The sequence below is a fragment of the Euprymna scolopes genome, chromosome 35, assembly GCF_053919585.1.
Source record: "Euprymna scolopes isolate OS-2025 chromosome 35, ASM5391958v1, whole genome shotgun sequence".
Classification (NCBI taxonomy): Eukaryota; Metazoa; Mollusca; class Cephalopoda; order Sepiida; family Sepiolidae; genus Euprymna; species Euprymna scolopes.
The window spans coordinates 19,982,104-19,996,011 of record NC_136516.1 but is presented as its reverse complement, the minus strand read 5'-3'; the positions used below and the strand labels follow the sequence as shown (position 1 = coordinate 19,996,011).

The 13,908-nt window shown below is 33.4% G+C and overlaps 1 protein-coding gene across 1 annotated transcript in view; it reads left to right on the top strand.

The window, feature by feature from the left end:
* Nucleotides 1–989: 989 nt before the first annotated feature.
* Nucleotides 990–13,908, top strand: part of LOC145259723 (uncharacterized) — a 79,494-nt gene continuing 66,575 nt past the window's right edge. Inside the window, exon 1 of the mRNA XM_080117410.1 lies at nt 990–1,534. Within this exon, the coding sequence (XP_079973536.1) occupies nt 1,528–1,534 (7 nt within the window). The 5' untranslated portion in view covers nt 990–1,527. The remainder of the gene's footprint in view (nt 1,535–13,908) is intronic.

Below are 13,908 nucleotides of genomic sequence, written 5' to 3'. Positions count from 1 at the left end.
ATAACGTTACCCAAAAATCCATCTTTCACCGTTCCCCCCTCCCCCCATCCTGGGTTCAATCATCCAGCAAGAAACAACACCGTCCCGTAGAGCTCTAAAAAAAAAAAAAAAAAAAAACAATAACGATATCGTCACCAGAAGTTACCATTTTTTTTTTTTTCGCGTTCTTCTTTCGTTATCCTTGAGGAAAAAAGGCGTCAAATCAATTATTATCAAAATAATTATCTGAATCTATTCTATATATCGGTTATTGGAATTTTCGTTGGAGAGAGAGACAGAGAGGAGGGAGAAGAAAAAAGGTGTTTGTTTTGAAAGTTGTTACGTTTATAAATTCCTGTTTTTTTCTTTCTTTTTTTTTTATTTTACATAATTGACTTAAAAAGAAAACGGTATACTAGTTTTTCTGAGTTTTTGGCTTATTGGCGATTGATTCCACCCTCTCTGAAAAAAAAAAAAAAGAAAAAAGTTAAACCAAACTTTGAGTCCAAAGTTTATCCAATCCAAGAGAAAACAACCAGGAACCACCATCTTCCATGATTGAAGAATGGAACCAACAAACTTTAACGCGAAAATATTTTAATTGAAAGAAAATAGCATCTTTATTGGGATTTAAAAAAAAAGAAGAAGAAGAAGAAGGGGAAAAAAGGAAATCTTATGACGTATTGTGTTAAAAGAAAGAGTTAACTGAAATTGGAATAAAAGTTTTTGGTTAAAAAAAATAAGTAAATAAAAAATAAATGACCGAAAAGTAAATAAATACAATAAAAAGGGAAGAATTCAAATAAAATATCAATTTAAAAAAATAATACTTTAAAAAAAAGTAACGTTTGTTTATAATTGGGGGTTTTAAAAAGTAAAAATAGATAAATAAAATAAAAAATAAAAATAACAAAGCAAAACGCAAAAGAATATTTAAATTGAGATGTGTTGAATGATAAAGAAAATGTTAAATTACATATTGGAACAATAATATTTTGGGTGAAAAGAGGAAAAAATAAATAAATAAACAGCGCATTTTAAATACAAAGGTGGAAGCGGAAAAAAATGAACATTAAAACAGGTAAATAAAAAAATAAATAAACGAACGAAAAACAAAGCAAAAATAAACACATAAATAACAACGGAAAAAGGAACTAAAAATAATTTAAAAAAAACATGAAAAAAAAGGATCGGAAATAAAATTAATAAACAAATAAAAAAAATAGCAAAAAAGAAAAGACCCCCCCCCCAACAAAAAGGAAATAAAAAAGAGCAAAAAAAAAAAATAAATAAATAAAAAGGTCGCGGGGGAAAAAAAAGCAAAAAAAAAAAAACGAAAATAAAACAAAACCGAAACTATCAATTATTATTTTTTTTTTTCTTCTGCTTCCCCATCATCATCATTTTTGTTGTTGGTCTCATCTTCTTCGTGTGCAGAATCTCATCATAGGATGAGGATGTTAAAAGCGAACAACGCTGTAAACGACAGGACATCCATACCAAACTCTGACTTATTCCGCATCAGTTTTGGTGGCTTGCGCGTTTGAAATGCCAAGTAAGTCAGTTTTTTTTACTTAACAACGCATTGCGAAAATGAAGGGGGAGGGGGCTTTTTGTTGTTATAGACCACAAAACAAAAGAGTTTATGCTTGCATATTTTTTTGAGATGAGGCTTGATAATTATTTTTTCTGTTATTTGAACTTTTGTTCTCATCTCTTGGTTGTTTGATTTTTTTTTCAAAGAATTTCGGCCGATGTAACCTCCGACCGTCTTCAGGTGTATTCACACTGGGTGTTATTGGTGAATGGTGAAAATAGCGCTAAGTCTTTTTTTTTTTTAAATAAATCATAATATATATATATATATATATATATATATATATATATATATATATATATATATATATATATATATATATATATATATCAAATTGTAATTCAATGAATTTCAAAAAACTCCCATTGAAATGAAATGAAGTGGTTGAGTTTCATATCAAAGAATTTTTATTATTCTTAGCAAGACAAAGAATGCTTTAGAAAATTAATCACCTTAACCTATAGGGTTTCGATGTCTACCATCTCATCAGAGGAGAGAAAATATTAGCAAATACTTATAAAGGTATGCACCCTATTTGCTAAAGCCAGTGAGACATGGAATATTATAGAATATTACTGCCAGTAATATTTTGTAAACCTTACAATCTCACGTTTCCATAACAACTGATTGTTAAATAAAAACTATTCTGAAGTAATATATATATATATATATATATATATATATATATATATATATATATATATATATATATATATATATAAAATAAAAATAAAAGTTACAATAAGTTTACTAAGGTAATCAAAATGGTAAACTTAAAATATATTATAAATATTAAAGAGTTAATATTTACAAGTAAAATAAACTCAGCCAGATGTAAAAAGCTCAATAAAACCGAAAAGGAAATAGAGCTTATAATATGTTCATATTATATATAGAGAGCTTATAATATTGTTCATATTATATATATATATATATATATATATATATATATATATATATATAAACGTTATACTTTAATGGAACGTGTTCTGATGAATTTAGAGCCCTTTTATTTATTGTTTGACAAAGAAGTACAGATAATTATTAAAGTCTTTTCCTTAATCCATGGATTTTCAGTGAATGGCTTATCTCATCAGAAGAAATGTTGTTAACAAAATAGATATGGGTAATTAATGACTTTTGCTTATTAGCACATAGACTGAAAATTAAAATTGAGGTGGTAAAATTGATAGTGTAAAAAAGGATACTCAAAGTCGAAATAAAATCCAATAAATAGTGGTATATTTCAAAAGGAATCACGTTTTTTTTTGTTTTGTTTTTTTTAACTATTGCTCTATCTCGCATATTGAGCTTTCTTTATCTGCCTGGGATCGTCTTATAAATATTGATACGAATATTTATTTGGACTTTATTTTTTACAGTATTATACAACCTGTATTCTTGCTGCACTTCAGTATTTCATTTTATATATACTAGCTTTGTCTGGTCATAAAGTATGCTTAAATATGTTATTTTAATTCATCCAGATTCTGTATATATTATGATGGGAGTCGTGATTTCAAAAGTTAAAAAAAAAAAAAATGTATTTGGGTGCCATCAGCTAGAATTGAAACCGAAAGCAAAAGTCAAAGCTGGTGACGTTACCACTCTACCCACGTGGCACGCATATGAACTAAAAAATAAATTAAGATGAATGTACAAAATTTATAACGATTTTTTCATTTTTGATCAATTAAAACTGTTTTAACTGGCTAAAGACCCATAAAAGAACGGCCCATAAAACATCCAATCGTTTGAGGCTCCTAGTGCCGCTCTGCGACTTTTAGTTTCAGAAGAGATAGAGTTTGAAAATATGGAGACAGACATAGTGAGTTTTATAAATTATATATATGGGGAAATATAGTAATTGTCTGTATTTTTGAGATGAGGTGTTTTCATTGATTGAGATTGTCGGACTGACTTCCTCATCTTGGTTGTTATTGTCACAACGTTTCGGCCGTTTTGCCCTCCGGCCTTCGTTAGGTGTTTTGTATCGAACTGGGGAACCGTTTGTTAGGAGGCTCGAACCCAACCCTTTATTACCGTGTTGGGACTCCAGCTAGGCTTTGGGACATAGTTGCTGATTCTCTGTTTTTGAGTGTTACTTTTTCACTGCTTTCGTTCAGGATTGAACACCTTTGGGTAACTGTAAACTTTGATACAACGTCTAGGACCACTCGGCTGTATGTCACTAGGAAATTCCTAATTGGTTTTTGTTAATGTTAAACCTATGTTATTATTCAAGGTTTTCTCTCTCTATCAGAGGTGTCCAAATTGCATTCAGCTATGCTTGGTTTGCTTAGTAGGTTGTTATGTCCGAGCATGTGAGCTGTTTCTTTAAGTTTTTAAGTAATAAATGGGGAAATATGTTTATTCAATTATGTTTCACCTTTTATTTATACCAATTCTTTAATTTATGAAGCTCAAATAAATGACAAAAGTAAGTCTATATTCCAAATTTCAAGATGTTGACCATCTTACAATTTATTCCTTTAAGTACGTTGACATGCACAATTCTTGACAGCACCTGTTTCGTAGCGCATAATCATTCATGTAATTATTATATCAATTCTGGAATTTATTCCGCCCTTAATACACCAGAAGAAAAAGCACTTATTAATTTGATAAAGATGGCGTAACAAAATAAAAAAAAATAATTACAACTTCTCTCCCAATTTTCAGATTTTGTAATTATGCTCATCTGCCTTTATTTTCTTTTAAAATTGATAAGTGCTTTTTCTTCTGATGAGTTAAGGGCGGAATAAATTCAACAATAGTCATCCACACACAGTACTGTTTCGCTGTATCACAACTCATCAGTGTGGCTAGATTAGCATCTTTCTCTAGTCGGGGATTAAACCTACAACCATCGCGTTGATATTAGGAAGTTCTACCCACCGGCCCATGGGATCGGTGCTCGCAAATGACCTCAACAAGTATCCATTTAAATAAACACTCGCCCACTGCTTTTACAGTGTTCAAGCTGCTTGTTTATTTACAAACAAACAAACAAACAGGGAGACTCGCTTTATAGCCATTTAAGTAGCAGGTGAGATACATGTATGACAGTGCTCTACTCAAAGAAAGGGTCTTAAATATATATAGTCATACACACACAGTACTGTTTCGTTGTATCACAACTCATCACTGCAGCTAGGCTAGCACCTCTCCCTAGCCAGAGTTTGAACCTACAACCATCATATTTATAGTCAGCAGTTCTAGCGCCAGGATCGGTGCTTGCAAATGATCTCATATATATATATATATATATATATATATATATGAATAAAAATTACAATTAAATTTACCAAAATGATCCAAGATGGTAAAACTAAAGTATATTATAAATATTAATTCTATAATATTTATAAAGTAATCTCAACCAGATGTAAAGATGATTTCAAGTGAAATCACCTTTTTCTTCACAATATTACCTCTGCTTCACTTTTTGTTATCAAGTAAGATCTTTGACTTACTTGCAGTTTCATCAAATACTTTTGCATGCAAAATCCGATCCCGCATTTTGCTAATTCCTACCCTCTGATGAGAAGGAAAGTATTTCTTCAAAACTCTGCGGATTAAGGACTATCCAGTGTTTCCTTTTCAGATTAAATATGTTTTGAACTCTTTTTCAAAGTGTTTTTTAACATGTTTTATTAACTATTTGCTCTTATATATATATATATATATATATATATATATATATATATATATATATATATATATATATATAGTAATTTATAAAATATATATGGCGATTAAGCTACACTGAATATTCTGCGTTTCATCCAACTATAGGATTCGTCAGGCTTATGCGCATAAGCCTGACGAATCCTATAGTTGGATGAAAGGCAGAATATTCAGTGTAGCTTAATCGCCATATATATTTTATAAATTACTAACTAGCTCTACCTACATATTGAGCACTTTTGAAGTAAATACTTAAAGTTTACGCATAAATCTATACTTTCGTATATTAAATTTATGTGAATAAATGCAGTAGTTATATATATATATATATATATATATATATATATATATATATACAGCGAAACAGTACTGTGTGTGGATGACTATATATATATATATATATATATATATAAAAAGCAACGTCTTCTGAAGAGTTCGCCAGTTACTTGAAACTGGCTGGCCGAAACATGCTCATGTATGTGTAGCGATATGTTAATGCTTATGTAAAACAAATAAAAAGTATATCTTGCCCTGCTTCAGTATTGGGCACTCTTGTATTAACCTCGTTAAAACTTCATTTGTTGTTTGTTTCACCTCTTGAAAATATTAATCCTGAATATATATATATACATATATATATATATATATATATATATATATATATATATACATATATAAATATATTCTGTAGAAATATATTTTCTTATAATATATACCAATTCTTATTTAAGAAGCTCAATGTAATTACAGAGCAATATAGAGAATAAATAACAAAAAGTTATATTCCAAGATTCATGATGTTGACCATCTTATAATTTATTCCTTTAATTCAAAAATGGTGTAATTCAAAATGGCGTAATGGAAACATGTTAAAGGTATTTGCAGCTTCTCTTCCAATTTTCAGATTTTAATCATGTCAAATCACACTTTATTTCATTTTGATGGATTGATTGTTGCTATTTCTGCTGATGAGTTAAGGGCATAATAGATTCACTGATTGATATAATAAATAAGTGAGTGATTTTGTGCTACAAAACAGATACTGTCAAGAATTGTAAATGTCAACTGAATTAAAGGAATAAATTATAAGATGGTCAACATAATGAATTTTGGAATATAGTTGTTTGTCATTTATTCAGTATATATATATATATATATATATATATATATATATATATATATATATATATATATACATACATAGGAAATTTATTGCTATGAGTCCAGAATGAATGTACATTTTGTTTCCGCTAGGAAGATATCCTCTGAAGATGAGGAGAGATCCGACCAGCTTCGTCAGAATTCATAGATGAACTGAGCTTTAACACGAATAAGAATGGAAAAATCGTTTTTTCCATCTATGAATTCTGACGAAGCTGGTCAGATCTCTCCTCATCTTCAGAGGATATCTTCCTAGCGGAAACAAAATGTACATTCATTCTGGACTCACAGCAATAAATTTCCTATATACTGTTCTGGCTACAAATTGAGCACTCTCGTTTCTCGTCCGGGTTTTTTCACCACTGAAAAAAAAATATATATATATAAATGTCACCAATATTGAGTGGGTTTCTTCAAGTATTTTATTTAATTTTTGATTTTTGATTGATTATCGAGACTCCCGAGAAGACCGTCTTCTGTCAGCCATTTTTGTCTTGTTCTAACCTAAGAGTCGACACTACTTGTATTTTGAAGTAAAAAAAAAGCGCTTTAAAATAAAAATAAAAAAACTTATCCAAGTAGGTAGAAGAGTAATTTATCTTGCTTTGGGCACATTTGTCATATATTTATTTTTTTGTTTACCTTTTCGTTTTGTTTATATTGTAAGATGCATGTGTAAAGATGTGGTGATCAGTACAGTAATAAATCTATAATCAGTATTTATCAATTTATAGGACGAGGTTGTGTGTTACTATTTTTATTCAAGTCGGGAGTCAGCAATTGTGGGAATGTATTCACGGGACCATTAAAGGTAAATTTAACCGGACTGCCAATTAATAGAAAGGTTTAACCAATCCACATTTTTACATCTATATATCTATAAAAGTGAAATTGTCTGTCTGTATATGTGCCTGTGTGTGTACATTTCCCTACCAAACTACTCTGTCAATTTTCAGTCTTACAGACTCAAGATTTGACATGATGGCTATTGAGATTTGGGAAAATCTTTTTACTTGGTTTTTGGCCAGAATTTGGCGGTCAAGGGGTCAAAGTTCAACGATTTGACCTTTGAAAACTACCAAATTCCTCCGCTAATTTTGGGTCTAAACACTTTTAATTTGATTTGAGTCCAAAGCAATAAATGTTAAGGGGTTAAAATTGGGGTCAAATTTTTTAAAAATTGATCTCTTCCGTCTCTACCAAATTACTCAGCCAATGTTTGGTTTAAACATTGGAAATTTTGCATAAAATGTATTCAGACATAGGGCAAGCTTTTTAATCGGTTTTTGGCAGAAAATTTGACTGCCAAGGGGTCAAAGTTGAAAGAGTTGACATTTGCAGACTCTACCAAACTCCTCTGCCAATTTTGGGTCTAAACACTTGAAATTTTAGATGTAGGTTACCTGGACATGAGTCAAACTTTTTAATGTATATATACATGCACATAAAGTTATGAACAGTACATAGGGCCCGAGCAAAGCTGGGTTGATGTGTTAGTTAAGAATGACGACACTCAAAGTATTAACACGAAATAAACAACAATTATTTACGTGTTAGAAATATTAGTTCAAATTGTTCCAACATAAGTGTTTTCTTGTGTTGAATGTTCATAATGAAGGATTAATGAAGTGAGAATAGCACGAGGCTTGAAATTACTGATTTTTGTGTGATAAGTGTTCCGCATGTGAGCTTAAAGTCCATGTGGCTATTTTTGTGTAGAACAACCCATAAATCATATAAGCGGATGTGTGTGTGTGTGTGTGTGTGTTTTTGTGTGTGTGTGTGTGTGTTTGTGTGTTTGTGTGTGTGTGTTTGTGTGTTTGTGTGTGTGTGTGTGTGTTTTTGTGTGTGTGTTTGTGTGTGCGTGTGTGTTTTTGTGTGTGTGTTTGTGTGTGTGTGTGTGTGTGTGTGTGTGTGTGTGTGTGTGTGTGTGTGGTCGTATCATAAGAACAGTAGTTCGAAATAAGTTGTTTAAAAGGAGATTTAAATCCTCGCTCAATGTGGTAAATTTCCACGCTGAGTATTAAAGTTCATGCATGTCACGTGTAAAATCATGACGGTGTTTTTAACATCTCCCTCAGACGAAATTTGTTGAACTGGAGAAATTGAAGAGAAAACTGATTTGATTTTGGCGGTCAAATCTTTATATGCAGGCTTTCTCGAACTTTTCAGCCTGTTTATTGTATTCATCTTTCAAACTGCTAGGCCTAACGTTCACAGGAAACATGAGTTGGAACAATTATATTGAAAACATTAACAGGGCCGCTGCGAAAAAGGTATGCTCTCTCTACCGTGCTAGAAAACTACTGACACCTGAAAGTATCCTGTACCTCTATAAGGCCACCATTCGCCCATGTATGGAGTATTGTTGTCACATTTGGGCTGGTGCATCTGCTGCTAGTCTCTCGCCCCTAGACAAGGTTCAAAAGAGAGTCGCCAATCTGATAAGCCCTGAAGTGGCATCTAAGCTTCAGCCTCTGTCCCATCGATGAAACGTTGCATCCCTCTGCCTGTTCTACAAGTATTTTAATGGTGAATGCTCTGACGAACTGCAGACACTTGTGCCCCCACGACGTAGACACCCTCGACAAACCCGACAGGCAGCTAAATCCCAACCCCACACAATAGAGATCCTTAGATGTAAAAGATCTTTCTACTCTAGTAGTTTCTTCCCCAGAACCGCTAGACTCTAGAGTTCCATTCCAGGTCCCTGCTTTCCCAACTGTACTGACATGCAGAAGTGTAACGTGAACTGACATCTTGCTGCCCAAATCCCAACATAATGCCCCAGTAGTTGCTGCCCCTGATAGTAGCCCCTACACCAAAGTGGCAATATAAAAATATGCGAGGGAACATAATATAGTTCCTTTTGTTTTATGTGTGCGGTGATCGCATCATAACGTCATGGTCCTATGCGTTTTTCATACACATGGGTGTATCAAAGCAGTGATCGCTGTGAAATGTTCCTGCTGGATATTTATTCCAGCTGGACATTTTTTTTTTTTTAAATACTGGACATACTGGTTGCTACATGTGTACTTATACGCAATGCAAACCGCGCCGAAAAAATAACTTTATTATTTAGAAACCCATTATCAACAATGGGAGTTTTTTTTTTTTTTACTTTTTTTTAAGTATTCTGTATCTCTGACAATTTAATAAACTTATTCAGATTAGCACGTACAATGGCGGCAATTAAAAGTGAAGAAAATAGAGAAAAGCCTGTATGATGTACATACTCGTTACAGAACGAAGATGTCATATTCCAAAAATCACATAAATCGATCAAGTAGCTTTTTTAAAAGTATGAAAATCAAAATTTACGATTTTTAGCAATTTTACTGCTAAACTACATTGCACATAAGGCTGATTTTTTACCTCTCAACTTCGATTTGAGTTGTCCCCTCTTTTTTATTTCATCGAATTTAATCATGGCTGACGAAAACACTACAACTCGCTTATTCATAAAACTTGAGTTGTTTGAATAAAAAAGAATACTTGATCGAATTACATGCTTTTTGGAATATAACATCTTCGTTCCGTAAAAAGTATGTACATCATACATAATTTTTTATATTTTCTTAACTTTTAATTGCTGGCATAAGTGCTATTTTCAATTAGCACTGAAAATCCAATCTAAAATATAGCACGGTCTGTATTTTGCATAAGTACCAAAAATAAAAAAAAGGGTCTCATTCAAAAAAAAAAAAAAAAAAAAGAGGGGGGAAGGGCATGTGAACACAGAATTTTTGTTCAATTGTACTATAAGGCGGGTTAGAATATTTCGCTTATTTCATTTGATATTCAGCTTTGTTTTTACAATACACAGAGATTCGATAAAGTGGTAAAAAATAAAAATACATAACAAATAGATGTTATCAAACGCAAGATAAGTTATTGTTCTACCTATCTGGAAATTTTTTCAGTGGTTTTGCTCACTTTAGAACGTTTAATTGATTCGAAAAACAAGTGTCAAGCGTTTACGTGATAGAAGAAAAATGGCCGTGCACTTGGCTCGTAAAATTTAAAGTTTTGAAAATGAATTAAAACTAAAAAATTGTACAAAATAATGTTATAAACCCGTCCAATATATGTCACGATAACATAGATTGAGTGGGTTTCTTACAGTGTTTTGTATAATTTTTTAGTTTTAATTCATGTTAGTGTGTAAGAAGCAATATAACTGCATGCAGCCTAACTGACGTCAACTCCTTTGGACTTAACTGCATGGAAGCATTGCCCATTCTGGAGTCTGGGACACTCATAGCACTCTAAATACTAAAGCGTGATGAAAAAAAAAACATCTTGTAAGTGTAAAGTTGGAAAATGTGTCTTTACAGCTTATTACTAAGCTCCACATAAAAAGCAAATGGCTGCTTCCATGTCTCTGCTACATATAACCATCAGGGGAGATCATCCCTGATTACTTTCTGTTCAGGGGAGATCACTCCTGGTCACTTCCTGTTGTCAGGAACAGACAACTCTTATACCTATACAATAAAGTATCAGAGTAATGGGTGTAATGTCTTCCGATTTCAAATGATGATTTAAAAAAAATTATTTCTTATTGCATTTTCACCCCAAACAAGGCACAGTGCCACTTTGATGTAGGGGTCTACTATCTGGAACATAATTTACAGGGAGGCTATGTAGGGAGTTGAGCAGCAAGATGTCTGTTTACATTACACTTGCACTTCTGCATGTCAGTATGGTCAGGAAAGCAGGAACTCGGAAGGGAATCCCAAAGCCTAGCAGTCCTAGGGAAGAAACTATGAGAGTAGAAGGCTTTCTGGCATCTGGGGATCTCTACTGTGTAGGGGTGGGAGTTAATACTGTTTTACAGTGACCCGCTTATAATGAATTCGTTGACCTGCAAAATGTTACATGTGTTATATGGGTTAATTCAATATTGTTGGGGGGGGGGCTATATCCGATGTACTACGTTACAGCTTCTATAATCGTGATGATTCCAAAACTGATTCTAATATTCCTCCCAAAGTTCTGATTTTTCCGATTCCAATTCCGATTCCGATTAATCGTCCTAACTCTAGTTAAAGGACACTCCTCCATATAATAGATTCGACAGACTACTGCATAGGGACGGGTTTGTCCAATATTGTTTTTTTTTTTTTTGAGCAGCAGGTAGTCTAAGGTTGGGTCAAAGGACATTAAAATGTGGCACTAGGCTGTAAAGAGATCAGAATGATGGGCGTAAAATGTTTCAATTTCAGTGATCTGCTTATATTGGCCTCGTTTACCTATTTATGCAAGATGTTACATGTGGATGGGTTAGTCCAATATTGTTGGGAGGGAGTGGTACCAAGATAGTGATGAGATGAATCCATGATAATTCCTGATTCTGATTTCTTTTTTAAATTTCCAATCCTGATTTTTTTAAATTTTTTTTTTTTATTCAATTTTCACCCCAAACAAGGCACAGTGCCATTTTGAAGCAGGGGGCTACTATCAAGGACTTAATTAGCGGGGTCATTATGAAGGGAGATGAGTAGAAAGATGTTTGTTAACATTACACTAGAACTTCTGCATATCATTGCAGTTGGGAAAGCAGAATCCCGGAAGGGAGTTCCAAAGACCCGCAGTTCTGGGGAAGAAACTATTGGAGTAAAAGGCTTTCTTGCACCTAGGGATCTCTACTGTAAAGGGATGAGACTTAGTAGCTTGTCGGGTTTGTCGAGGGTAGTTACGTCGGGGAGGTACAAGTGTTTGCAGTTCGTCAGAGCATTCACCATTGAAGTATTTGTAGAACAGGCAGAGGGATGCAACATCTCGTCGATGGGACAGAGGCTGAAGCCTAGATGACAGTTCAGGACCTATCAGGTTGGCGACTCTTTTTTGAACCCTGTCCAGGAGCGAGAGACAAGAAGCAGATGCACCAGCCCAGATGTGACAACAGTACTCCATACATGGGCGAATGGTTGCCTTATAGAGATATAGGATACTGTCAGGCGTAAGTAGTTTTCTAGCACGGTAGAGGGAGCCAACCTTCCTTGCAGCAGTCTTGGCAATGCTCTCAATGTATCTATTCCAGTTCATATTCCCTGTAAACGTTAGGCCGAGGAGTTTAAAAGAAGTACTTTCAGGTAATGTGTTCTTGGCCATTGCTATTGGTGGCAGAGAAGGTTTCTTGTAGTTATTGAAGGAAACAAGCTTAGTCTTAGCAGCATTGAATGTGATCAACCATTTTTGTCCCCATTCCACTACGGATTGGAGGTCGTCCTCTAGCGTTTCTGCCATTTCCTTGGATATGTGTTCATTTGTTTTCCCCTCATATCTGTTATAGAGAGTGGTGTCATCGGCAAATATACCCATCTCCGAAACAATATTATCAGGGAGGTCGTTTATGAATATCAGGAATAATAGAGGTCCAAGGATAGACCCCTGAGGTACTCCCGCATTTATGTCGTATTGTTTGGATGTACGACCGTCGAGGACAACTTTGATTTTTCTATTACTTAAGAAGGATTTAATTACATTATGAATTCTTCCAGTGATTCCATATGATCTAATTTTTCTTAGAAGACCATCGTGCCATACCCTGTCAAAAGCCATAGATATATCGAGGGCCACCGCTCTACCCTCCCCTGTTTTATCCAATGAACGGTATATACGTTCAGAAACTACAGTTAAGATATCTGCTGTTGAACGGGCTTGATACAATTACTGATTCTGATTCTTTTTAAATTTCCAAATATCTAAACTTGTTGTTTCGAACTTTCAAATTGACATACTTGCCTTCATTGATTATGATGATGAAAATTCTAGTTTTGAGAAATTAATCAGAATCGGGAATCGAAAAAAATCTGAACATTTTGGGATATTGGAATCAATGTTTTGTGTCTATTTTTTGATTCTACAAACGGTTCTTTTAGTCGTTCCATTTGTGTCTTTGTTTAAAACTTAATTTTCCATTACTGGTACTAATGATAAAATAATAAATATTTTCTTTTTACATAGGAGTCACCACTTATCAAGGCCCGAAGGCCACTCGAGGATAAGGGTTAATGGGTGTAAGGAGACAAGAGCATATTAATAGTTAGTTGTGGAAATGGGGTAGAAATGGATTATTTAGGGGGCGGCTCAACAAGAACTTGTTTACATTGGACTTGAAGATGACCACATTGTAGTCAGCTTGAAAGCAAGCCAGCAGAATAGAGTTCTACAGGTGACCAGTTCTAAGAAAGAAGCTTTGTTCATGGAGTCCACGTTTAGATTTAGGTTCAGATAGAGAGTGCCAAGAAAATTGTTGATAATGGTTGTAGTTAGACGAGTGTTTTTTTAATTAACAGTAAAACTAAAATCTATAGATTCCCCCACTCACAAGTATATTTTTATGTTTCTGATAATATATGCACATATTACACGGGAATTCACAGTAATCTGATTCCTGACCCCCCCCCCCAAAAAAAAAACCCCAACTCTTTAGCTAAATATTCAAAGATTTAAAAAGAATCAGAATCGGT